Consider the following 26558-nt stretch of genomic DNA (forward strand, 5'->3'; position numbering starts at 1 on the left):
GTTTTAAAACCATGGAAAAATCTTTATCCACTTATTGACACTTTATTCATGAAATCAGGATTTTTTCACAAAGAAACTTTTAAGACTTGTGTACTTTATTGGATTCAATTATGTATCTTATTCCCCCACAAAGACACACAAAGTGTGTTGGTGTTCTGACCCCTGGTACCTTATATGTGACCTTATTTAGAAGTAAATCCTTTAGGAAATCAACCTCAAAAGAGGTCATTAGAGGCATCATTTTAAAAAGCAACAACATAAACTAAATGAATTTTGGACGTTGCAACAACAGGAGTAAAAGAAAGGCAATGTGAAGAGAAATAGGGAAAAATCAGCAAAGAAGGGAGACCTAGAACAGATCACTGAACAGTCCTCAGAAGGAGCCAGTCCTGCCAACAATCAGATCTTAGACTTCTAGGTTTTGGGGCCATAAGACCATATGATTTCTGTTATGTGAGCCAGTTAGTTGGTAGTTCTTTGTTACTGCAGACCTTGCAAATTAATCAATATGCTTTCAACGATATGCTAACTGTCCATTTACAGCCAGTATTTTTTATCACTAAGATCACTGATATGAAAATACAGCTAATTTGCTGTATAATTATCTTCCTGTATTTGTATTATGGATATCAATAGGTCTTTTTAGATTAGGAAACTTGCCTTTATTTCCAATGTTTAAATACATTCCCATTAATATTTTCTATAGTTACCATTGACTGAGAAATATGTGGATTATATTATTTCAAACATAATGGTGAATATCACTTCAGTTGATCTGGAAGTATTTACATCTGCATCTTCATAGGCAAGGCCTTTACTATAGAAACACAATCAAGGTTTTAAATTAAGAATACACACCAACTTAGCTATGTACACACCTTTTTGCTGCATCATTCTCATGACAACTTAAGAAGTAGAATATTAATTAATCATTAATAAGGATGAGTGTACAATATTGGACTGTGTTGGCCCCACTTGGCTTTACTTGTGTATGGATTAAGCTTCATGTTTTCTTTTTAGATCTTAAACATTCTAATGAAAACATAGTTTCATTGGTATCAAGAATAATACTCTGTAGGACTTCTCTGAAAGTGGCCACTTGCTGAGAAGTATCTACTTTCAAGGAGACAAAAAAAAATCACCCATCCCAAGGTTCATGACTGAAATCCCCAGGACAAGAAAAACATACCACATTTATTTAACATATTTTCAGAATTTTTCAGAAACGAAAACCTGAAGAAGTAGAGCAATCCACATGTTTTATGCTTAGGTTTGTTGAAGAGTGGACAGTTGTATGGAAGTATGATTGGACAAAAGAGGTGTGATCCAGTGGTAACAAACTGGGGAGAAGTTAGCTCAAAACCTGTTTGTTCAGGCTCTTCTTGGCATCTCTTTATCTTGAGATATGAGCACTTTTCTTTCCTCTGGGTAAGAAGAAGACCCACTCTGCTCAGATACATTTCATGGACTCTCCCACTCCACACACACACACCTTTTATGGGAGAAGGGGAAAGAAAGGGTCAGACAGACTTTTCTGCTTCTGCCGTTTTCTCAAACCAAGGTGACAGATTTGGAGGTAGCATGTCTCAAACCTCATAACCACAATATTGGCCCATCATTAAGAAAAGGAGAGAACTGAAAACCCAGAAGAATCCCTGGTCCATAACAATGATGCAAGCAATGAGTTTGAAGATTTCCACTGTGTCCTGCTTGAGGAAGAAATTCCTTGATTATTTTTATAGTTGCTAATTTTGAGGAATTACTTTTTCTCTTGTTTCTTATAGATCTGTGTCTCACTTCGAGCTTTTTCCTAGGCCATTATTATTCTTTTCAATTTAGGCGTACATCCTCCTTGAAGATTTTGAAACTTTTATAACCTGCCTCTTAACTGTGAAAATTGAAAAAAGTCTAAAGATTTTTCAAACCAGCATATTTGTGGGGCTTTTTATTATTCGAACATGATAAACTTACCTTGCCTTCTGTTCAGTTTTATGGACAGACATGCACATAATGTTCCTTCCATTTCTCTCAGCAAATAACAGTATACAAACACTAATACTACATGGATGGAAGTTTTCGTAGGCCAGGACTTTAAATATCACACACTTAACATCTTATACAGTTGGCTAACTCAAACACACAGCCATACCTAACTTCAGGGCATATAAGAAACACAGTACTTATTTGCCTTATTTGCCTTTGGGAAATGGATAAATCAGACAGTCAGCATTCTCTGTTACATATAAGACATCAGAATTGTTTTCTTAAATATGAGCATTCTGTTAACACATATCCTGAACATCATAGTTTTATTTGCATTTTCCTTTTATTTCATCATTGCCTATTTTTTGTGCTGATTTTTTACATTATCCTCTCCAAAATATTCCCATCACCACCACTGTTTTCTCAATGATGCTTCCATGTTTGAAGGCCTGGGACATTTCTCCCAGCAAAGTAGGCACAGAATAACAACTAAGCAGAGATGGAGTAGGTGAGGGGAAATAAAGAAATGAAGAGAAAAAAATTTCATTGCAGTTTCCTAGAAGACCTATTTCTCTTCTTTTGATATGTTTCACCAAAAAAGCCTTTTACTCATGCTCTTGTGTGTGCATAATTTGCTTCAAGAATGCTTCCTTTAAAATTGCTTTGAACTGTCACTGTTCCCCAGTGATGATCGTAATTACATTTTACAATCATGATAATTATACATCGATGTAAAAAGCAAACTAATGGAAATGTGAGAGGACATTTATGCCAACAAGGTGGCTCATGGTTGCACTCCTACATGGCTCAGGATAGGGGCTGGTTACCAGAAAAAATAAACCACAGTATTAGAAGGCTCTAACTCTGCAGCCCAGCAACAAAGAGGACTGGGCATTCAGTTTAGTTTTTTGACTAATATTTTAATTAATCATACTTATATAAAATCTCCAAAAATGAGGCTCACCGAGCTTCCTGGTTGGTGAACGTATTAATATACAGAAGCTTCTGTGCTCTGGGGACCCTTCAGAATTTCCCTATGAACATTTTTCTTTGCTATTTCTTCATAGCCTTTATACTAAAATGACAATCGTTAAAGTATGGTGCTTTCATGCAATCTTCTAGATGTTTTAGAGAACTAGCCAATCTCAGGAGTTATGGGAATCCCAAAATTTTGTAGCTGGAGTGGCAGAAGTGAGTTAACTGGCTTGGAAATACCTGGGACTATAACTGATGTTCAAAGTGGAGACAGTCATATGAGACTGAGCCCTTAACCTGAGGGGCCTGTGCCAACCCCAGGACATGTGTGGGAACTGAATTGCATTGAAGGACCTTCAGATGCTATCAAAGAATTGGTATTGGAATGAGAGTGATCATGTCTATAAGTCATGTACAAATTTGTTGTCACTGGTACAACAACAAAAAAATTCTACCACTAATTAGAGATAACTTCTGGGAGAAAAGAGGTAAGACTATTAAAGTAATTTTTTCAACATGTTCATTATGTAAAAACTAGAAGGCAAAATTTTACATACTCTGTTTAAATTCAAATGAGTAAATATTTACCGAGTAGTTAACTATGAGCCAAATGCCTTGCTAAATACTAGGAGTTACAAAATTGAATAAAACACAAAGAATTTGTAATTTGATGTTGACATAGATATATGAAAACAAACAAAAACTCATTATCTTACTTTCTTTTTCTGTCCAGACAAGTTGAGCTACCTTTTATTCATAAAGAAAGTACTAAAATAACTGCATTGCAGTTTGGTACTACCAGCCTACACTGGGTTTGATTCATTAGGATTCTTATACTGTTTATAAGAATCTTGTTTTATCCCTTCCTCTGTTAGTCCAAAAAGAATTTGAGAAAGACACTAATTAGTTTCTATTGCTAAGTGTGAAAGAACATTGCCTGATCTACCCTTAAAGAATATGTTTCACAACACATAAACACAATTTATGTAGATAACAATTCTTTTTTTTAGGGGTTACCAGGGATTGAACTCAGGGGCACTTGACCACTCAGTCACAGCTCCAGCCCTATTTTGTATTTTATTTAGTGACGGGGTCTCACTGAGTTGCTTAGTACCTTGCTTTTGCTTAGGCTGGCTTTGAACTCTTGATCCTCCTGCCTCAACCTCCCAAACCATTGGGGATAGCAATTCTTAATATGCAAATTTGTCTAACAACCCTGTGCATAGTATTATGAGTTCACACAACAGGTACAGAACCTTCACATTGGGCTACTAACATTGTGCCAGGCACAACCCAGGAAGTCCATACACATTGACTACAAAAAGGACCACTCCCCCTTGAACAGTCCCACACGAACTGCCATATGTATCACTTTGAAGATGAAAATATATCAAGTTTTTAAAAATATTAAAGTTAAATATCAAATGCAGAAATGTATTGGGTTTACATAACTGACACATTAGTAAAATTTAAATTATTAAAATGTAAAAGATTTATGAAGGTAAATATTCTATGAAAATAAATATAATATGCTGGTTAATGATTTATTATCTTTAAAGGCCAAAAATTACTTTTCTAATCATAAACACATATATGTATATATATATATGTATATACACACACACACACACACACACAGAAACATATACATACAGAGAGAAAGATAACAGAATCCATTTTCTTTCCCAATAAGTTAATAAAAATAAAAAAAGAAATTTCTTTGTGTCACAAAAAAAATCAAATTGCCACGTAGGATAACAAAGGTAAATTTGTGGTATATTTTTATTATTTCATATTTATTATTATCAATTTATATTTGTTTACTTATAAAAATATGAATATTCATTTAATATTAAAATATAAAGATATGATTAATTATGGGACTTTAAACAAATGATATATCTTTCTTATTACTTCTTTTACATTAATAGATTTTTCCTTCACTGTTAGAGTCTGTCTTACTAGTTGGCAAAGCAAATTTAGGGTTTTTTGTTGTTGTTGTTTCTGTGGGATTTTTCTTTTGTGTGTGTGTTTTGTTTGTTTGTTTGTTTGTTTGTTTGTTTTGCAGGCAGGTACCAGGGTTTGAACCTAGGGGCACTTAACCACTGAACCTTGTCCCCAACCCTTTTTTATTTTTCATTTTGAGACCGTGTTGCAAAGTCACTTATGGCCTCGCTAGCTTGCTGAGGCAGCTTTGAACTTCTGATCCTCCTGCCTCAGCTTCCTGAGCTGCTGGGCGAACATTCCTGGTTACATTTAGTGTTTGAATCCAGTGTCAAAGAGGAGACATTGCAATTAATCATCCCTCCAAATTAAGGAATACCAAAGTAAAATAGTATCACTTAACATCCCAGATTGAGGGTGGAAAAAAAGGACTTTTCAAAACTTTGAAGTCAACATAATACCAGATCAATTACATTGGAAAAATGAACATTTTATTTTTAAGTGAGTAAATCCTAAATATATTTCTTCACATCATGAACTGCAAAAGAGTTCCCTGAAAGTTTCTTATGCTTAATAATATTTAGCTTGAACTACATAGATGTAGACTCAAAAAATGTTCCAGATAGTATACTATTTTCACTGCATAAATTGCTCCACAAATTGTAAAGCTTTTTTTTTTTTTTTAATATTGTGGCTAAAATTCACCTTCCAAATTCTTTCAAGTAAAATAATAGGAATCTAGCAAATAGTTCCCATGTTTATTCATTTTTATAATAATATATTCCATTTTCATAATCCAGTTATTTGTAATTAATTGAATATTGACAGGAAAATCTCCTGCTCCTTTTTTTTTTTTTTTTTTTCAAAATGTTTGGTCCCTTTGACTTTTCCCATAGTTTATAATTCCTATAACAATTAAATTTTATTAATTTCTATAATTTTCTTAAATTTTATTCTTGGACTTCAAGCAGTACCAAGATATAAAAATAAGATTAAGCTTACTGACAGCTTATTTTTAATGAATCTTATAGACAATGATATATTTTTATATGATATCAGTCTTTACTTTGAAAATGATTTTGGTCTGTTTGTCTAGATCATGCAAGATACTTATCATGAAAGTTAATCATGTGCTCATGTGATTATAACTTATTTAAGCAGGTACCCCTCCCCTTTGGAAAAATAACATGGAACAGCCTTTTCGGGGTAGTATCAAAACGAAATAGACTCTTAGACTCATCATGAATCATTCACCTTTATTCTTGTTAATATTTCAAAATCATGATGCAATTTACAATGACAGTCCTCCATTTTATAAAATTTTCACAAAAATTCAGGCACCCTTTCTTTGTCTTCTAAGGGCTCAGATATTTAAATGTTACCTTTAATACTAATCCCTTTCTACTTAAAGCTAATTTCTTGAGTGTTGGTTTCTTATAACTTAATCAAAATCAGGAGAACTGTTTTCTTCATTCTCACTCAAAACCAAACTACATACTTACAGTCTAATTTAAAAGAGCAGACCCTCCCTTTTAATTCTTATGTCAATGTTACTTTTCTCTTCCAAAATATCCCCCAGTGGGTATCACCAACTGTTTCTGAGGAGATCTGGGGAGAATGTTGTCTCTTTTTCAATGAGGTACCTGCATCCTACAAGTTGTTTTGGTTTGCACATCTCCCCTCATTATGGGTATAATTGTTGATTTAGTCTGCTAATGCTATTTTTGTAATTACAGTTTCTTTTGAAAAACACAAAATGAAACAGAACTTATCCTTATTTGTATTTTTAAATAAATGCATATAGTTACTTTTAAAGTTTTATAAAAATATAAGGCAGAGTATTGTTCACTATTTCTCTAAATTCTATTTATAAAGGTACAAGTAGTTTAGATCTTTCATTGTATGAAAGAGCAAAAGTAATATGTTGCACATGGAATAGTGCATTACTTCCTTCCGTTTGGCAAACCTACTTCTCCAAGTTTAGACTCTGTGGTCATTTCACCCATGACACCATCCTCATCCTTCTTCGACCACCATAATACATGGTTCCATCACATGGCCTGGAAATGTTTGATTTGCAGTCTGTCTTCTCAGTAAAACCATAAATTCCTGCAGACCTGGAACATTTTGTTAATTATCACCACATTCTAGGAACCTAGGTCATGGTCTAAGGCACACTAGTTAATTGGTAAGTGTTTCTTGGTTGTACTGCTTAGAATTTTCTTTTTTCTTTTTTTAAGTGGGTGGGGTGAGTAGGGTGGGCCAGGCAGTACTGGGATTGAACCCAGGGCCTCCTGTACACTACTAAGTGCTCTACCATTGAGCCACATCCCCAGACCCCACTACTTTGAATTTTCTCCTAAACCAAGGAGTATTCCACAGGCAATTAGAAAGATTATATTTTTTCTTTACCTTAACATGCACTTTAAAAAAAAATTTTTTTGTTGTTGTATATGAACACAATGCCATTACTTTATTTATTTTCGTGTGGTATTGAGGATCGAACCCAGTGCCTCACACATGCCAGGCAAGTGCTCTACCACTGAGCTATAACTCCAGCCCCTTAACATGCACTTTTCTATGTATATTTAGTTTATTTATTAGGTTGCTTTCTTATATTGTTGATATTTGCCCAAGTTACATTTAAGTAATATATGAACTGTAGACTCCTTAACCAGTACTATTTTACTTTCTAAAGTACAGAACCAAAAGGAAATTTTTAGTCAGGCAGGCTGCTGTAATTAGAAAAGTGAGTAATCATGTGTAAGAATTTCAAAGGAAGCAGATGCTTTCAACTCTGGCCAACTGCTGTATGACCTATGGTTTTCCAAATTTAGAGTAAGTCAGAAACTTAGATTTTCATGGGAAATGTTGTAAACTTGGTAAGCTTCAATAAATATAGGTAGAACTAATGAAACTACTGAAATTAAGATTTGAACCAATCACTGCCAATGAGTAATTGACTAATCACTTCCATATGTTGTTTCTGTTTTGAGACTTAGCTATGGATAGTTAATACTAAGTTTTTGTCATCTCCATTGTCTTCATTGTCCAGTTCCAAAATAAAAGAAAGCAGTTATGTAATGTATTCTCATCAGGATGGAATCAGTTGCTTGAGATCTTTTTCTCATAACTTTATAGACAACAGGCCTTTAAAATGGTGCTATAAAGTTTTGGATCTTTTGCTTCTATAAAGGAAGTTAAGAATTAAAAGGTATGAAATCATAAATGCAGAATGATTCACACAATCAGAACAGTATCATTGGGTTGGTATGAAAGACTTTCCAGAGGGCAAAAAGCATCACATATTATAGAGGATGAGGAGAACTTGTGGGTATGAGAACCGTGGACTTGTGAAGTTAGTATTATTCAGTAAGTTGGAAACTAAATAGGAGGCAGAAGTTTTCAGGATTTAACCCGACAAGCACTCTGTCTGACTCATCAGTAGTCTATGTGGGGAAGAACTGAGAAGTCATCCTGGAACATACTGTGGGAGCTGAACCTGAGTGCTGAGTTTTGGGATTTCTTTTATAGTGAATGGGAAGCTCCAGCAGGTTTAAGTTAGGTCACAGGGGACCTGACATCATCAGATTTGAGCTTTCATCAAATTGATGGCATTTCTATATTTATCAGTAAAGGACTCTCTGGTGGGAAGGGAAAGTTATTCCAATAATAAAGACCTGGTCTGGGACTGCAAGGTAATTATGTTGATTAGAGAATTCTGACCAAGAACTGACTTTGGTGAAGTAGAAGATATATTTTAAAGTGCGTAAATGTTGGAATATTTATTGAAAAGGAGGTAATAAATGAAACAAAAGGGATGGGAAATAGACACATATACATATGCACACATATACATATATGTATAGAAACGTAAAAGTTATGCACTTTGCCAGTCTTGGTGGTGCACTCCTATAATCCCAGTGGCTTGGGAGGCTGTGGCAGGAGGATTGTGAGTTCAAAGCCAGCCTCAGCAACTTAGCAAAACCCTGTATCAAAATAAAAAATATATTTAGAAAGGGCTGGGGATGTGTCTCAATGGTTAAGCACCTCTGGGTTCAATCGCCTATACTAAAAAAAAAAAAAAAAAAAAAAAATTATTCACATTCACATTGTATATATCTAAATCATAAGGAAACACAGTGTTAAAAAAAAGATTTTAGCTAAAGGTATATTTTGGAGTTCATAAAGGGGAGTCTGGGAAAAAGACAAATCAGAGAAAAGGAATGAGGATTCCAAGTGTAGGGTAGAGGCTGAGATGAAGTGATGTCAAAAGAAAGATCTCTACAATTAAAATATGTTTTGTCAAATACTGTAAGAAATGTCAGGTAGGATGAATGCTGAGAAAAAGGCACTAGATTTGGGGGTTACATGTGATTGAGTCCAGAGGGAACAATGAAGGAATGCAAAAGAATTATAACTGAGAAAGTAGGGGACAGAAGCCACTATTTGTGCCAACAAAATTCTTGGTATTTTTCACCTCCCACACTGTTCTGTTAAATCCAATAATTTTATCATCTCATTCCATATGGTATTGGATGGACACGGAATAGAGGAAACAAAATCTCTGCCAGAAACAAATTACTTCTTCCAAGAAAGACATATGTTCATAATAGCAAACCCAATGGAAAAGATAGATTAGACCAAGCATATCGAAGGGTCTGGGATGTTTAAGTCATGATATAAATATATCAGATTTTTGTAGATATTTCATATAAGTGACTATGAAGAAAAGAAACAACAGTGAAACTTCAATTGAATGCCTATTAAAAAGGAAATATGGTTTTTAAAGGAATTATAGTATATGATTTTACTAGAAGCAATACTAGAAATATCTAACATCTTGTAAAATACAACAGCCAAAATAAATACTAAAGAAAGGGAACTTTGCATAACATGAACTTCGTGGTCCTTTATGTCTTCAAATCTCCAATAGAAGAAAGAGGTATTGAGTGAATTTGAAAATTTGATGGAGCTATGGGGCAAGAAGGGGTCAGAGATTCTCTCGTTGACTAGTGAGTGTTTTTTGACCCTGATTTACTTTTTAGATTACTTAGCATAATGAGGAATTCATTCTAGTAAAACATGAGATTAAATTTAAAGAGTGGTCTTCAGTTTGATACATAATTGGAGTTTGGGAAAGATGCAAAAGTTAACATAAGGGCTTAGAAGTCCTAGATGAAATATTTAAAACCAAAGACTAGATGTTTACACACTGGGGAAGGAAAGAGAAAGCTGCGGTTGGAATCATGTTCTGATTCCTCAATCATGGTCTTTCTCAGTGTTCATCCTATTTGATTTTCAGTCAGTGTTTGATACCATTTCGCCCTCTACATGTTAAAATTTGCTGTGTCCTCATTCTTCTGTAGCTTCATCTGACTCTGCCCTTACACGCTTCCCACCCCCACTTCATACATGCATAATTACCATGGCTGCACTTTCCTGGGCCTCTTTTCTGCCACTTACCAATCACCACTACTCTCTTGCCCTAGATATGAACAGATTCATGTTGTTTACTTTCACTGCAGCTAAATCTGACATCAAAGAATAGAAAATTGACCAAATAAAAGGAATCAGATAAAAATGCAATACCATAAAAATGTACTTTGCCATGAATTCTATGCTTAGTTAGCTACAGAAATAAAATAAAGAAGCGGGAAGACGAATCTTGGTTTAGAGAATTTTATTCCAGTTAACAAAGGTCACCATCATAGGCCCCAGAAAGGAAGACCCTGTGAGCTAAGAGCAATCCCCATTATGTTGCTGTTTCCTACCTGTCCTGCCTAGTGGAAAATGTTGGACAAACTCCCAGGTGCCAGGCACTTTATTCTGGCCACTCACTTAATTTGGCTTTAAGACACCATGACTTTGTTTTCCTTAGGATGCCTGTCACTCTTTATGAGTTAGATTTGCCCCTACATTCACAATAAGAACAGCTAATTCCAGTTGCCTCCAATCAGTCTGCAAGGTGTGTTCGCATTAAGCACTCTATGCTTTGGTTAATATATTATGGACTATATTGTGATGTAATGGACATACTTACTTACCAGTTCTTCCCCTTATCTTCTCCCTGAATCTTAAGTGAAGATACTCTTACAACCTGGACAGTCTTCTCAAGTAGAGAGACAATACAGATGTGCTGCCAATAACTCCTCCTTTTCCAGAGCCTGGCTACTGTGGATCCTGCATTTCATTTTTCTGTTCTGGGGAACTCTTGGAGATCAGACGTTTTCATACCATCATCAGAACAAGACACAACAGTTGCCCCAGTTCATCTGAGACTGATACTTCTTCCTACCCATTTTTGGCTTGGGAGAATGGGAGGGTTTATCTCCCCAAATTTGCTGCTTTTGATATAGGGCCTTAGCTCAGTTGCTTCACTTAGTGAAGATTGCTTTCTTCTTTTCCTAACTATATCAATATTTCCTAGTACAGTCAGCAGTAAAAGAAACTAGCATTTTTTTAGGTTATCATGTGTCAAGTACAAGGTGAACCAGCTTTCCTTAAGAAACTCCTTTTAACAATTTGACATTTGCTCTCATTCCTTCATTTAGTAAGGGAAGATAACAACAACAGGAATCTTGTTAAAGGTATGGTGAGGGTCTGCTTTTGGTTCATAGGTGGCAGGTGGGAAGGGGTGGTCTCTCTCTTGTGAGGGCACTAAGCCTGTTTGTGAGGGCTCTCCTCTATCACCTAAATATGTCTCAAAGTCCCACCTTCTAAAACCATCACCTTGGCAGTTAGAATTTCAAGGTATGAAGTTTGAAGAGACACAAATATGCAATACCATAGCAGCCTCCTGCTTGCTTATTTACTTGTTCGCCTATTGTGAATATTTAAAAGCAAATCTTCTGTTATCATATCTTATGTGACTTGAGTTTTTGTTTGCATTCGATTCAGTGACTTTTATTGCCTTTGTTTCTTTTGTCATCTCTTGTATGAAGTGTAAATAAATATCTAAGGTATGAAAGGATTAACCCTTCTTAATTATACGGTCTATCCATTGAGATAAGCTGTTTATGAAAATTAAAAGGATACTTAAAAATACAGTTTTAAGTGAAGGAATGACACACTTATGACCAAGAAGGAGGCAGTGAGAATATATTTTGTCAACAAAATTTACCTAGGCGAAAATACATGAAATGCAGAATTTTCACAGATTCTTCACAGATTCTTCTCTCTCAAATTTCTAAACAGAAAGAACGAGAGAGAGGTTCAAATTTGGCCTTCATGTTTCGACTGCCTTTTGCTGCTGGAAGAGTTTTTAGCATCAGTATGTTGGATACCCTTCTATATCAGGTATGTGATCTTCCCTTTTTTCTTTTCTCTCGCAGATGGTCATTTCATGCTGGACTTATAGTTTATTTAAATAAATAACAAAATTTTAGGCTATTGACTAATATTGGCTCTCAAATTATTTGCTATTTTATTTCATGTAGTTAATTACATAAATGCTCCTATGAATATTTTATAAGAAAAATGTATTTTAAAATTATGTATGGAAATTATTGGTAGGGTTTTTTTTTTTTGGTGCCAATTCTCTGCAATGTTTATTGTGATATTTTAATATATTTTTCCATATTACTCCAAACATATTTCTGGATCTTAAAGATGATTAAAAAAATACTAAGTTAAAAAAAGAGACAGCATTCTTCTTAGTCTACATTTTTTTTTTCAGTTTGGAATAAAGTATTAAATCGATATCAATAAACTGATAAACTAAGGACACTTTAAAGCATCTTCTAATTATTTCTTACTTTAGAAAATCATAAAAAAGATCTTACAATAACAAAGAACCATTTAGTTTGTTCCTGATGCTGAGTTAACATTGTCATTTTATCATAGCTAAGACATTCCTGGAGATGCTCTTTCACACAAATACAGTCTTTTACTATTCCTGCCAACAACTGAACAACAATGTTTCATACTCTGATTAATCAGACCATCCCTAAATATTTCCATTAAAAGGAAATATCATATATCAATTATATATTAATATATACTCTTCTATAATTGTTTGACCAAACTAATCCAAAGATAGTTTTCTGCTGGCCTTTGGGCCAATTTTGCCCGTGAATATGCCTCTAGCCATGTCAGGAACTATTTGCTGATGGCGGATGTGTGCCGGAGCAAGCACAACGAAGAGAATAAATATTCCTAGTTGCCCCAAAGTTTCCTGACACACTATCGGGAATTCCAGGAGGCAGGCCCTCACCCCAAACACCATTCCCACACACAATCTTATAATGGCTTAAAGAGATACTGCAGGGGAGTTTGTTTGAACAGAATTGTCTGAACTGAAGACTTAATAACAGACAAATGCTCCGGTGCTATTATGAACCACTGGTCTTTCATACTTTTTAGCTGCAGTATCCTTTATTTAAGTAAGATAGCATGAGAAAGTCTGACATATAGGTTCAATTGAAGGAAAACTTTTGTAGAAGGGGAAAGCTGTAGTTTTTTTCTTCTTCATTTTTGCTTCATGTTTTGTGATCATCAGATAAATTAGTTTTCTGAAGTGTATGTAGAAAGAATGACTTAGAATTACAGTTTTTAAATTTTTCTAAGTATAGCAAACATTTTATTTTTGCATTTCAATCTAATACATACCTGCTTGCGTGTATACATGTGTTTGTGTGTATGTGTATATAACTGAAAGAAAAATCCCACAATAAAACGCACATAATTTGCAATGTTATTTTGTCTTAGTGATTTTTATTCTGTTTCATTTTGCTGGCTAGAATTCATGACTTTATTTTATGATGTTTTAAAAACAGTTAACTAGAGAACTTCAGAATTAATAAAATCTAGAGAATTTCCTCAAGTGGACTTTTTGTAGGTTATTAATGGCTCCTGTGAATATTTTTTTTCTTTTCTCTCTCACTTTTTTTGGGCAGGGATACTGGGGATTTAACTCAAGGACACTTGGCCACTGAGTCACATCCCCAGCCCTATTTTGTATTTTATTTAGAGACAGGGTCTCACTCGGTTACTTAGCACCTCACTTTTGCTGAGGCTGGCTTTGAACTCTTGATCCTCCTGCCTCAACCTCCCAAACCACTGGGATTGTAGGAATGTGCCCACCACACCTGGCTCACTTTTTTTTTTTAACTCCTAGGGAGTGAACCCCATAGTCCCATGTCTGCTAGGCAAGCATTCTACCACTAAGTAACACTTCTAACCCCGAGAATGATTTTTAATCACACATTCTATCTTACTAATAAAACAGTATGTCTGTGTCTATAAAGACTGTATTCTAACTTTCAATTTTTCCAATATGAGACATCTGTCATTCCAGGCAAATATGATAATTCAAAATCAAAATGGTTTAGAAGCTCCATTTTAATGTGGGATGGTTGGAAAGAGAATCTATATAATAATAAATGATAAGTGTAATTTAAAATTTTAGTTCATTGTTTATTTATATACATAGGGCTTAATACTAAAAAAAGATTAAAATAATTCATTGCAAATTCATTTTAATTCTTTTATACTTATCATTTTCATTTTGTAGATTTTTGTTACTAAAACATCTAAAAATGTAAATGTCTTGCCTAATAGTACATATAACTGTATTTTTATTGAGGATATTGAAAAGACAGACTTTTATTTCCTTTTTTTATGGAAACTTGATGTGTCATGAGAAGTAATCTTTTTAGAAGTAGTTACATGTCTAGTCTCCTAGCTTTTCTACCTATATCATGTATATAATGTATACATATTTTGTTTATATTTCAGTCATTTGTAAAGGATTATATGATTTCTATCACCAGACTTCTGTTGGGACTGGACACTATACCAGGATCGGGGTTTCTTTGTTCTGTAAGTTAATGATCTCTGGAATAGAAGATTATTGTAATACAAGGTTATAAAATTCATCTACCATATACTTTGATTTCACTGTTCTATAATTATATATTATTTTTTCTAATGTGTGTCCAGAGAGTTACATCTGAGGTTTTTTTTTTTTTTATTTGCTTAAAAATTGTTTCAGGATTAGGAGGTACTAGGGAATAAAATGAACCAAATCACTTTATGTGCATAAATATGTAAAAACGAATCCTACTATCATGTATAATCATAACATACCAATAAAAATAATTATAAAAATGTTTTCAGGAAATCATTGTTTAATCAATAATCATAGCAAATAGTCATTCTGTACAAACTTCAGAGCAAGTGGTTTCTTTCTAGCTGGCAAGTTGAGACTGATAGATTCAGATGTCAGATGGCATACTTTCAGGAAAACTGTGATCATGGAGTTTAACTCCCCACTCCTCCCATTTTTCCCTTCTAAGACAGTCTCACTGTGTTACCCAGGCTGGTCTTAAACTGCTGGGCTCAAGTGATCCTTTCCCCAGACTCCCGAATCACTGGGACTGTAGACCTGTGCCTCCATGCCTGGATCAGCCTCTTTGGTTTACAAGAGCAGGCTGTGTTCAAGTGCATTGAATAAAGTGATTTGCTAACAGTTCAGATTTACAAATAGCAAGGAGGGATGAGAACTGGTGTCTCCTATTAGCCCTGTGCTCATTCCACTACACCTCTTTCAATAGTTAAGTGTTGTTAAGAAGTGTTGTTAAGTGTTATTAAGAAGGATGGGTGCAACAAGGCTTTTTGTGCACTGGAGGATCTTTACATTTTGCAGCATCTGTACACTCTCTCCCCTAAATTCTGGATGCAGCCTGCAGTTATTGCAACATTTTAAAAAGTCTCAGCTTGTTTTACAGTGTCTCACAGGTGATTCCCAGTGTCCTATTACATGCTGATATTGGACTATTGTAATGTTATACTGTCCCAAATTGAGTATTTAAATTTCTTAAGTTTGGATGAACTTTTAGGATAAACTGAGGTAGAGTAAAATAAATAAATGTAACATATGAATTAGCACTCATGAAATGCTACTTGGAGATTTCAAAGATATTTATAAATTCTGCCTCTAAGAAGAGAAAAATAATTTACTTATTTCTTAAACATTTATTATGTAAATAATTCATATGTATTACAGATGAAAATCACTGAGGATGACTTATGGATCAGAACCTATGCCAGACTTTATCAGAAGCTGTGTTCTTCTACTGGGGATGTTCCCATTGGAATCTATAGAACTGAATCTCAGAAACTGACTACATCTGAGGTTTGGAAATATCAACATATTCCACTTTTGATGTTTAGTTTGATGAACTTAGAAACCAATTTCTGAAAGAGTCATAGAAGGTGAAAAAGAATTCTGTATGAATACATAGTGTCAAGTCTCAAAAGTTAAAAACTTACTGACTGCTTCAGTAAACTATAACAGAACTTCACAAAATATTGTTGGATAAGGAGATATTCTTTCATTTACAGAGTAGGCTGAGGATGCATTTTGTAGATCTAAAATTAGCCATTTCCAGAACATTGTAAGGAATAAAATTAATTTCAAATAATCTTAAGGTTCTGACACGCAAGAAAAGTTCTCAAAGTAACCTAGATTTCTAAGGTATTCTCCAACTGCATATATTAGCATTTGGAAGGAAGCAAAACAGAGAAGTCATTAAGGATTAGAGTTCATGTTCCTCAATCTTCAGATTTAAGACCTTTGTATAACCACAAGAAAACTCCAGGTATATTAAATGACCTTCCAGAAGAAACTCAGTATTTTTTACAGCAAATTAGAAGTATGTAAGAAGAAATTTTGATGACTGCATGTAGTATATTTTGATATGGTTACAGCATGTGGTTCAAAGTAGTTTTTATATCCTTAGTAAAATATCACCTTTTAAATTAGATTCCTTATGAAATAAAGACTTCAGATAAATGCACAATCCTACAACATTGTTCACCTTATAGTTTATATTTGTGAAATATTTTTCTTCTTCAGATATCTCAGAGTTATTATAAATCACAAAGGATTTTGATTAGACATTACTTTTTTTTTTTTTTATCTAAGGTAAAATCACCTTAACTATTAGACTCAGGTCAATTGTATGCATTTCAGTCCAAATAATTATCCAGTATGTGATCTTACAAAATCCTTAAAATCCTTGTATAAAAAAGAACTTTAGAGAAAACATAAGATTAATGGGGTAGATTTTTATTTTTTTTGTTGAAATTTATATAGGTAGATGCTGTGGCCAGCAGGAAATAATTCAGTTTTCCTAAAGTGTTTTCTGTTGATTTCATTGTAGCTTTTGGGATAATAAATGGAGCTTTGTTGTCATCTGTTCTGCTGCAGTAAAGCTTTCCTTTGGATGTGGTCCCTGTGGTTCACGCCACAAAAAGCAATTGCAAATCAAAGAAAATCAGATATGAATGGCCAGAGAACATACCAAATATTTAAATGTGTAAGATGTTTCTGCACACCTGCCTCAAATTTGAAGAATGTTGGATTCAAAATTTATTTGATTATAGGTTAAGAGAAGACAAGTGCTTTCACATCTGATTAAGCATTATCTTAGTCCATTAAGATTTCCATAGTAAAATATCATCATATCATATTATAAACAACAGAAATTTAATTCTTTCAATTCCAGGAGCTGGGAAGTCCAAGATCATGCTCTGGGCAGATTAGATTCCTGGTGAGGGCCTGCTTTCCAGTTCTTAGGCGGCCCTCTTTTCACTGCATCCTCTCATGGTAGAAAGAGCAAGACATCTGGTTTGGGGCTTAGGGTTAGGGTTAGGGTTAGGCCTCACCTCCAAATATTATTCTGGATTAGATTTGCACAAAATGACATTTTTGTGGTGGGGGGGCACACAAACACTGAACCTATACAAACCATTTCTTATTTGATGGGAGTAAATATGAAGAAATTTTTCATACAGTATATTACTGTATTTTTCTCTTATATTTAAGCCTTATAAATTTGAATGTAGTAAATCCTGTCCTGGATCAAGTCCATATTCATGTCAGTCATTTTGCATTATCTGAAGAGTCTGTGTGTTCTGTGTAAATTGTGGGAAATAGGGAAAAGATAGCTGAATATTTGTATAGTCATCAAAGAAGATTTTACTGCATTTTGATCAATTCTACTCATTACCAACAAAGATCTCCTCAGTAAAATTCGTATAAATCTCCAAACCTCTAATTTTCATAAAAAAAAAAAAAAACATGTCCTTGGGAAGATGAAAGATGAAAGGAAACTGGATGAAAGATGAAACTTCCTGTTTCCCTGTTTGAATTCAGTTTATCTTTTGACACATATTTTTATTTAAATTTTATGTTTTGACTATCCTAGAAAAATTAGGGCAACAAAAATTTTAAAAAGTAGTTTGTATTTTAAAAAACAGGTAAGTTCTATTTTTAGGCTTAGCATATCCTGACTACTGCAATTTAGCATTAATTCTACTTTTATTTTCCTGGTAAATGAGGCAAAAATAGGATTATGTTGGCTTATGTAACAATTACAGTCTAATGAATGAAAGAATGTAAGTTTATCTTATATAATATTTGTTTTTCTTGGTAATTTATAAAAATAATGAGTATATTCTGACCTTTTTCCTTAGGGGATTTTAGATAACGTGATGAGCAATGTTTACCTTCATTCATAGTTTTGCAAGTTGCAAAAGCATCATTAAAGTGAATATTCCTTCGATTTGTATTCTATTTTTAAGAGGTAACAGCAATCACAATATGCGCACGCGCACACACACACACACACACACACACACACACACACACTTACACAGAGAGAGAGAGAGTGAGAAAAGGAACAAATTAAATCTTAACCCACTATTAACATCGAATTTTGTGTGAAGAGACATTATTTCTTTTTGATTACATAAAAACATAACAACAACATAGTGGGTATAATGAAAGATCAGCTTATACATTCTACCCTCATTCTCAAATCCCAGATGTTTCAAAAACACTAAAGTTTTGAAATTCAAATAACTCATCACTGCCCAAAATGCCAGTTTTCTCCTACTGAAATTAAGGAGCAAGTAAATGTCAGGAGGTAGAAACTTCATCATTCAGATATGTACTTACTTACAGAGCTTTCAGATCCCTATTCTCCCCTACAGTTAAAAAAAAAGTCTGCTGTCTCTCAGCCCACACTGACATTTATCAAAGGCTTATTTTATGGAGGGACTTTGTGAAATGGGAAACATTGGACACAGTTGAGGGTCAGAATTAGGACAATGGATTCTGAGAGCAAGAGAAAAGTTATATTCTGTATGCTTTATCCTTCAGCAGCAAATAGAAGCATCTTTCCTAGGGTTAGTGATTAAGCCAAATAGGAAGGTCAGAAAATAGACATGAGAGATTCTCTAATTCACTAATTCAGCTAGATTACCATGAACTCACAATAAAAAAAGTCTTGCACAGAATTCCCAATTTATTGTTCCCTTAATCTTTAAATATGAGAAGATAACAAAAAATTTCCTGATAACTCAAGAAAACTTCTAATATTGAAATATAGATACCAAAATAAACAATTAGGAAGGAAAAAGATTACAAGTAAAATGGACCACTGAGGAAGGAGAAAAACTAAAAATATAAAATAAAAACATCCACTTTACATTATTTACTCAAAAGAAATAAATATGTATCCATAACAGTAACATTACTAGAACTACCCCTAATTTGGAAACAACCAAATGTCTTTCAACTGGTGAACAGATAGGAAAAAAATGTGATGTATTCATACAAGGGAATTCTGTTTAGAAACATAAATAAATGACTTACATGAACTATAAGTTTGAATGAACCTCAAAAACATATGCTAAATGAGGACAGACAGAAGAGACCCATAGTATATAATTTCATTCATATGAAAAGCCCATAAAAGGCAAATATATGGAGACAGAAAGTAGATTAGTTATTTACCCTGGTCTTGGGTACCATAATTGCTTTGCTCAGTTCATGTTGGCTACTAACCTTATAGGCCTAGAAATAAGATACTAAATATTTTAGTCATCTTTTGCCATTGTGACCCAAAGTCGGATTAAGAACAATTTTAGTGAAGGGAAAATTCGAAGCTCATGGTTTCAGAGGTCTCAGTCCATAGATGCCCAGCCCCGTTGCTCTAGGCCCAAGGCAAGGCAGAACATCATGGCAGAAAGGTGTGGAGAAGGAAAGCAGCTCAAGGCATGACAATCAGAAAACAGAGAGAGCACTCTTGCCCACTAGAGACAAAATGTAAACCTCAAGGGCACACCCCCAGTGACTCACCCCCTCCAGCCACACACTGTCTACAATTACTGCCCAGTTAATCCATCTGATAAGATCAATGCACTGATTAGGTCAAGTCTATATTAACCCAATAATTTCACCTTTAACCTTTCTTGCATTGCCTAACACTAATTATTATTCTCATTCTGATTATTAAAACAAAGCCCGGTTCACAGAGACTGTTGCCGAGTATTTCTCGGACAATCACTGCATCCATATTCTTATTAATAATAATTTGAGATTTCTCAATAGCCATACTGCAAGTCAGAAGACAATGAGACGACGGCTTCAAGATTTGAAAGGAATATTGTTTTTAAACTAGAATTCTGTGCTCAGTGAACACCATCAAACTTGCTTAAGAGTAGAATAAATCATATTTCAAATATGCTGAGTCTCCAAAAATATCCTTCTCTTGTGAGTTTTCTAAGGAAATGACTCCCAGCAGAATCGATGTAAACTTTGAAATTAATCATCGTATGCAGGAAGCCAAACATTTTATGGAAACTAGGAGATAAAAATGAGTCCAAAAGAATTCCCAGGATGTTGGTGAAACCACTAGACAGAAAGAGAAACTAGGGCAGTCCAGAAAACCTCAGGGAGATTTCTTTAGAAGATGAAATCTGTACGTAATTCCTCTTAACTTTGTTTTAAGATTAGAAAATGGTCAAAGAGTTTAGAATGAGCTATTGTTAAGGACATATCTAAAAAATATGTAATGTAATTTTAATTATATTATAATTATAATTGTCTTATTTTAGACAATTATTAACCCTAAAAATATAACATTCCATCAACAATAAAAATATGCAAGAAATAAATAATCGTATTCTATTTATCTCATCTTTTGATTGTCCTTAGTTATCATGTGTCCCGAATTTTGATTCAGCCAAAATGATTAAGATGTCAGTGACTATGGATTAGAGGTATATGTGAAAAAAGACTATTAATTCCTTTTTTTTTAAAGTGAGAATTCATTAGATAAAAGCAAACACCAAAAAAAAAAACAATAAAGAAAAAGAAAGTTTTCAAGCATTTTATATACAAATATAGATAGAGACAAACATATCCAGCTAAAAAACACAAAATGGATTAAATCTTCTGAGATGGAAATAAGAGAAATTATAGTAGGTGCTATTATTTTTCAAAACAAACCATAACATTCTCTGGCTAAACTATGTATTTATAAATGAAAAACAACTCATAAAGTCATTGGCATAAAATAGTGATACTATTAATTATTTCTTCAGTTTGCAGTTTTGAGTGCTAAATTCTGGCGTGTTCTAAGAAGAGCTTTTATTTAGTGTCAGCATTTCATATAAGAATATAGTTAGGGGTAAACTAATATAAAAACTAAGGCATTGCTTTCTTTGCACTTTAAAGGCAGATCAAGGTTTGCATGCACCATCACATTATAGTCTTCAGTATTATAGTATGTTAAATGTAGAGTTTAAAAAGGTATCATAAATTATATCACTATTTGACTGTGGTTTAGTTTAGTAGACAGCTTTAAAATGACAAATGATGATAAGGAATATTCATATCAAATCCTATAAAATTTATAAATATACTGGAATTTTATCTCATATTTTTCATGCTGGTCTATAAATTGGTGAAAGGAAAGTTCACACACAAGCAGTGGGTAAAGCAGGAGTGGCTAGAAAATCAGTCTGTGAAAGAACAGGGTACAGATGAATCTGTTTGTACCTGTCACATAATAGCATAACTGAAGAACTTATAACTACATGTGTTTTTATTTAAGGAAATTTTTGCAAACATCAGATTCTCCTGGTTCAAAAAAAAAACAAATACCAAAAGCACAAGGACCCATATCTCTTTTAGGGGATAAGGGAAAACCATATTTACCTCCACAACAGTTCACAAACAATTCTGAAACCCAGAAAATAAAGTCACCAACTCATTTAGTGGCAAAGCTTCTTCTGAACCATTATCAGATTATTTAAGTTTAATTATTTCAATTATAGAGGATATTGATATTTTTCATTGTAGCAGTACTAATGTTTTCATTAGAAAAAGCTAACCAGTTCTCTGTTGGGGAAGCATATGATACGCTAATATCTTTCCAAAATCGGAAAAATTCTGAATTAACAATCATACTTATTTTTTTTTTTTGGTTTTTGGATAAGAAAAGGTGAGGTTTCATTTGCCTCTAGTTTTACAGCATACTAAAAATCACATTTGCTTGAAGTATACTATAATCAGTGAAAATTTTACTAAAAAAGAGAAATAATTCTTTTTAAAGCATTTCATAGAACCAACATATTTTATAGGGTACTCAATAAATTTTTGAACCTTAGTTATCTAGATTATTGGTCACCTTTATAACCAATAAATACTCTAGCCTTTAAAATGTGCCTAGTGGTCACTTATTAGGAAAGCAGGCTTGTAAGTATACACAAAACCTCCTTTGTATTTTGCTTTGACAGAAGAGAAAATGAAGATTCTGTTGAAATCTGCCTCTTGAATATTGTGATTTAAGTCCTGTTTTAGGAGATCAAAATACCTTTCTGGACTGTTGAAGTCCCTTAGAAACTATGCACCTCAATAACCTTTATTTTAACTACTCTTACTTTGTAATTTTGACCCAATTCTTTTCTGGACCATTTGTGATAATAAACATCAAAATGTATGTGGAAAAAAATGTGCATAGTGAAATAGTCACTGACCAGGCCATCTGTCAATCATGTGCTCCTTTCTAATAAAATGAAAATTAACATTTAAATATTTTGTTAAAATAAATCTTTACTTTTATAAAATTTCATTAATAAGATTAATTTAATAAGAATTAGGATGGATTTATTTATTTATCTTACAATTCTTGCTACCTATTCTTTGCTGTCATTGACTCTAACAATGTTTTTTCCTTATGTTAGTATGTCAAGTATTCTGGGATAAATAATTCCCGGTAGGCAACATTCAAAGGTTTATTACGCATTTCTTATATTAGCAGTTAGTAGATAATAGTAGGTAATGATTAGATAATTATATTACATCAAAGAATAGAGTTGAATGTTTTACTTCTTCCTATTTAAAAATGAATATAATTTTATTCCTGAAAACTATACCTAAGGATAAGTTTTTAAATGCCTAAATATTTCCCTATTATAAGTTGATTGGGAAGATGGATTTTTAGACTCTATAATGAATGTGAAAGTTCAGAATATTTCTCTCAATTATATTTATATGTAAAAGAAAAAAAATCAATCTTACTATAAGATCCAAAATTAAAACTACTGGCACAGATATCAATACCAATAATGATTATTGAATGTAAATGATTATTTCCAGTATTCTCTTCTGAATATAGTAACTCTGTAAGATATTATTGATTATATTTTATTTTCTTCTATTAGTCACACTTTTTCTTTCTATCAAACTTAAAAACACAATTTTAGAAAACAAAAATAACAAATCTTTGGTAAACATTAAAAATAAGAGCTTATTCTCAACCCACTTTTGTTCAAAAGCCCTCTGATAGATAAGCACATAGATTATTCAGTGTTACATGGTTATGTCATATTGTGTCCTTGTTCATGATTGTTTCATGTATGTATCATTGTCATTGTCTAAATTGTATTTTGTGTGTTTTCTTTTTCTCTTCCTTTGTGTCAGTCTCGAGAAATAGCATCACAAGTAAGTACCTTCTGTTTGTCTCTCTTTCCAAAATTGTGCAATTTTTGAATTCAAAACAATTAAAGGAACAGAACATTAAAGAATAAATTTGGTATTTCCAACTGAAATAAAATAAATCATACTGAAATGCTTTCAAGTTTTAGCAAGTATATTTCTCCTAAAGGAATGCAAATTGATACTACCATTCTTCTTCAAATCATGTGTAGGTATTAATCCAGTTTGGACTTTTTCAGATTATCAGTGTATCAAAACTATAAGTGCTTGAGTAATGATTGAGAAACTAATGAACATAATGAATATTTAAAAGCCTAAAATTTTGGTCAATTTTAAATTTTCTTAAGATAACTGTATAGGCAGAATTGTGCCTTAAATAATTAACAGATTCCATCTTTCAAAATTTCAGGGCTAACTTAAACTGAATTTAAGGCACAAATTGATGTTTTGAATAAATATTAAGATTGAAAAAAAGGAAATGTACTAACCATCTTTCCTCATATTTGCTATTTTAAAGATTAAATTCTAAGGTGGTTTTATGTTTCAGTATTTTTATACTAATTAAAATTAATGAAAAAAGATATTTCAAGATACAACTATAGTTCTTAAAATGGTCCAAAAATCAGTGTTGCTTTGCTTTTCAAATGCTTAATATCAAACAAACAGATCCTTCTCCCACTGTACCAGAAAACCCCAATGCTATTCTTGGTATAAGCCCTGATGAGACGTAAAAGCATACAGACTCCAGACATGAATTGTAGAAGCTGTTTTACCTAACTGAAGTGTCTAACAATGTCTTAAGAATATTTTTGGAGTGAGACTATTTAAATCTACACAGCAAATTTTGATCACATAATGCATTGTTATTAACTGTAGTTACCATGCTGTGCATTAGGTCTTCAGAACAAATTGAAAGATTGCTCCTTTGAACAACATCTCCCCTTTCCCCACATCTCTTGATCCCTGATAACAAAACATCTGCTCTTTATTTTTTTTTTTTATGAGTTCAACTTTTTCAGAGAAAGAAAACCTGGGTGACACTGAATGACATGCCACACGGAATAAGCCAGACACAGGAAAGCAAATATTATTGCCATTTTTTAAAGAGCCAACTGAGACTTAGGCATTTATTGAGGCACCTAAGTTTTTAGGAAGTGCCAGATCTGGATTTAGAATTGATTAGTGACCCCACCATATCCATTTTTAATCATTAGATGTCACAGTTCTAGCCACCTTCTCTTTTCCACCATCTGTTCTGAGGTCAATAAATGCTTTGTTTGAAAACCAACATGGGAATTGATGTTTGAACCCTCAATGTATGTTCACAGAAGCCATGTTCATATTGTTTTGTTCTTCTGTTTACATATTACCTCAGAACACTCATTGTGTCTTTCAGTAACAGTGATGACCTCTCTGATAGTGGATGGAAATTTGTGTTTTGAGGACTAGGTATCCCAATTCCTTAACATGAAGAACAGACTTGTGATCTTCTTCTCCAACATCCTATCAATCTTTTCATGTACCAGAATCACAAGCATGTAGTGAGGGTAACACTAGGCACCAAATGCAGTCATCCTGGTGTTTGGAATATATCAATAAATAGAACATTTCTCAGGAAACTGGTACAAAATTCGGGACTATTCTTAGATTTAACTACATCTTAGTGAATTTAATATGCCAAATTTTTCTTCTCTTCAATACCTTATATAGTTCTGCCAGATTAATGATTATTTCCCTTACTTGACTCACGTGATGAATCTTTAGTGTATATTTGATGCCTGGTGTTTCAAGTCAAGAGTTATCCTCATTGTATTTGAAGCAGTGCTAAATTTTAGCAGTATATTACCAATACTTCAGTTCTTGTTCCTGGTACAAATCAATGATCCAGGAATTTTCCTGAACAGTGAGTACCAGACTTGGGAGAAGATGATCTGTGTTTAAATCTTGGCTCCTCTTTTTGTAAAGTGCATGTGAACTCGGTCTATGTTCAACATAAAGTGAAGGGAAGATTAAGTAGTAAACATATCCCCATGTCTTAAGTTAGAAAAAAGGAAGAGATTTGGGAAGTGGTTCAGAGTTAATGGCACGTAACTGTGTGGCCAAGTACCGAAAAACAGACTTTTTCTATTGTTTTTTGCTAGTGCTTCACTTTTTCTTTTTTTTTTTGGGGGGGGGGTGGGTGCTGGGGATCGAACCCAGGGCCTTGTGCTTACAAGGCAAGCACTCTACCGACTGCACTATCGCCTGGCCCCCTAGTGCTTCACTTTTTAGTAGATGACACTGCCTCAGAAAATTGTCATGTTGATACACTCAAACTTATATAAATAAAACCTATGAGGTCAGTATTCCTGTTTTGGATTAATACCTTATTATATTAGTGAGACATAGATATATTCAGAAATCTTCAGTGTATTCTACTTCACACATAGGCACATAAACACTCAGACACATGCACCTATCCTGAGTCCCAGTTCATCTATAATTCTCTTTTATTTTCTTTCTCTTGCTTTTTTTTTTAATAACACAGGATGCTTACCACTGAGTCACATCCTCAGCCCCCTTTTTTGTAAATATTTTATTTTGAAACAGGGCCTTGCTAAGGTCTTGCTGAGGCTGGCTTTGAACTCATAGTCCTGCTTCAGCCTCCTGAATACCTGGAACTACAGGCATGCACCACTCTACCTGGTTTACTTTATCTTTATAAAACCTTTATTTTTTAATCTTTTTCTAACCTTTTTAATACTCTTTTTTTTCTAATATTTTCTTTCTCTTGTGATTCTTAATCTTGTTCTTTCCCAGTGCCAGAAGAGCATTTCCTACTTCATTATTTACTTTTTTTTAACTTAATAAGGATCTCAGT

The 26558-nt window shown here is 33.5% G+C and overlaps 1 protein-coding gene across 1 annotated transcript in view; it reads left to right on the top strand.

Moving 5' to 3' along the window:
- Positions 1-26558, top strand: part of LOC124961705 (potassium channel subfamily T member 2-like) — a 354530-nt gene that overhangs the window by 295663 nt on the left and 32309 nt on the right. Inside the window, 3 exon segments of the mRNA XM_047520608.1 lie at positions 12100-12201; positions 14641-14724; positions 15911-16039. Of these exon segments, the coding sequence (XP_047376564.1) occupies positions 12100-12201; positions 14641-14724; positions 15911-16039 (315 nt within the window).

This window comes from Sciurus carolinensis, chromosome 12 (genome assembly GCF_902686445.1).
Source record: "Sciurus carolinensis chromosome 12, mSciCar1.2, whole genome shotgun sequence".
NCBI classification, from domain to species: domain Eukaryota; kingdom Metazoa; phylum Chordata; class Mammalia; order Rodentia; family Sciuridae; genus Sciurus; species Sciurus carolinensis.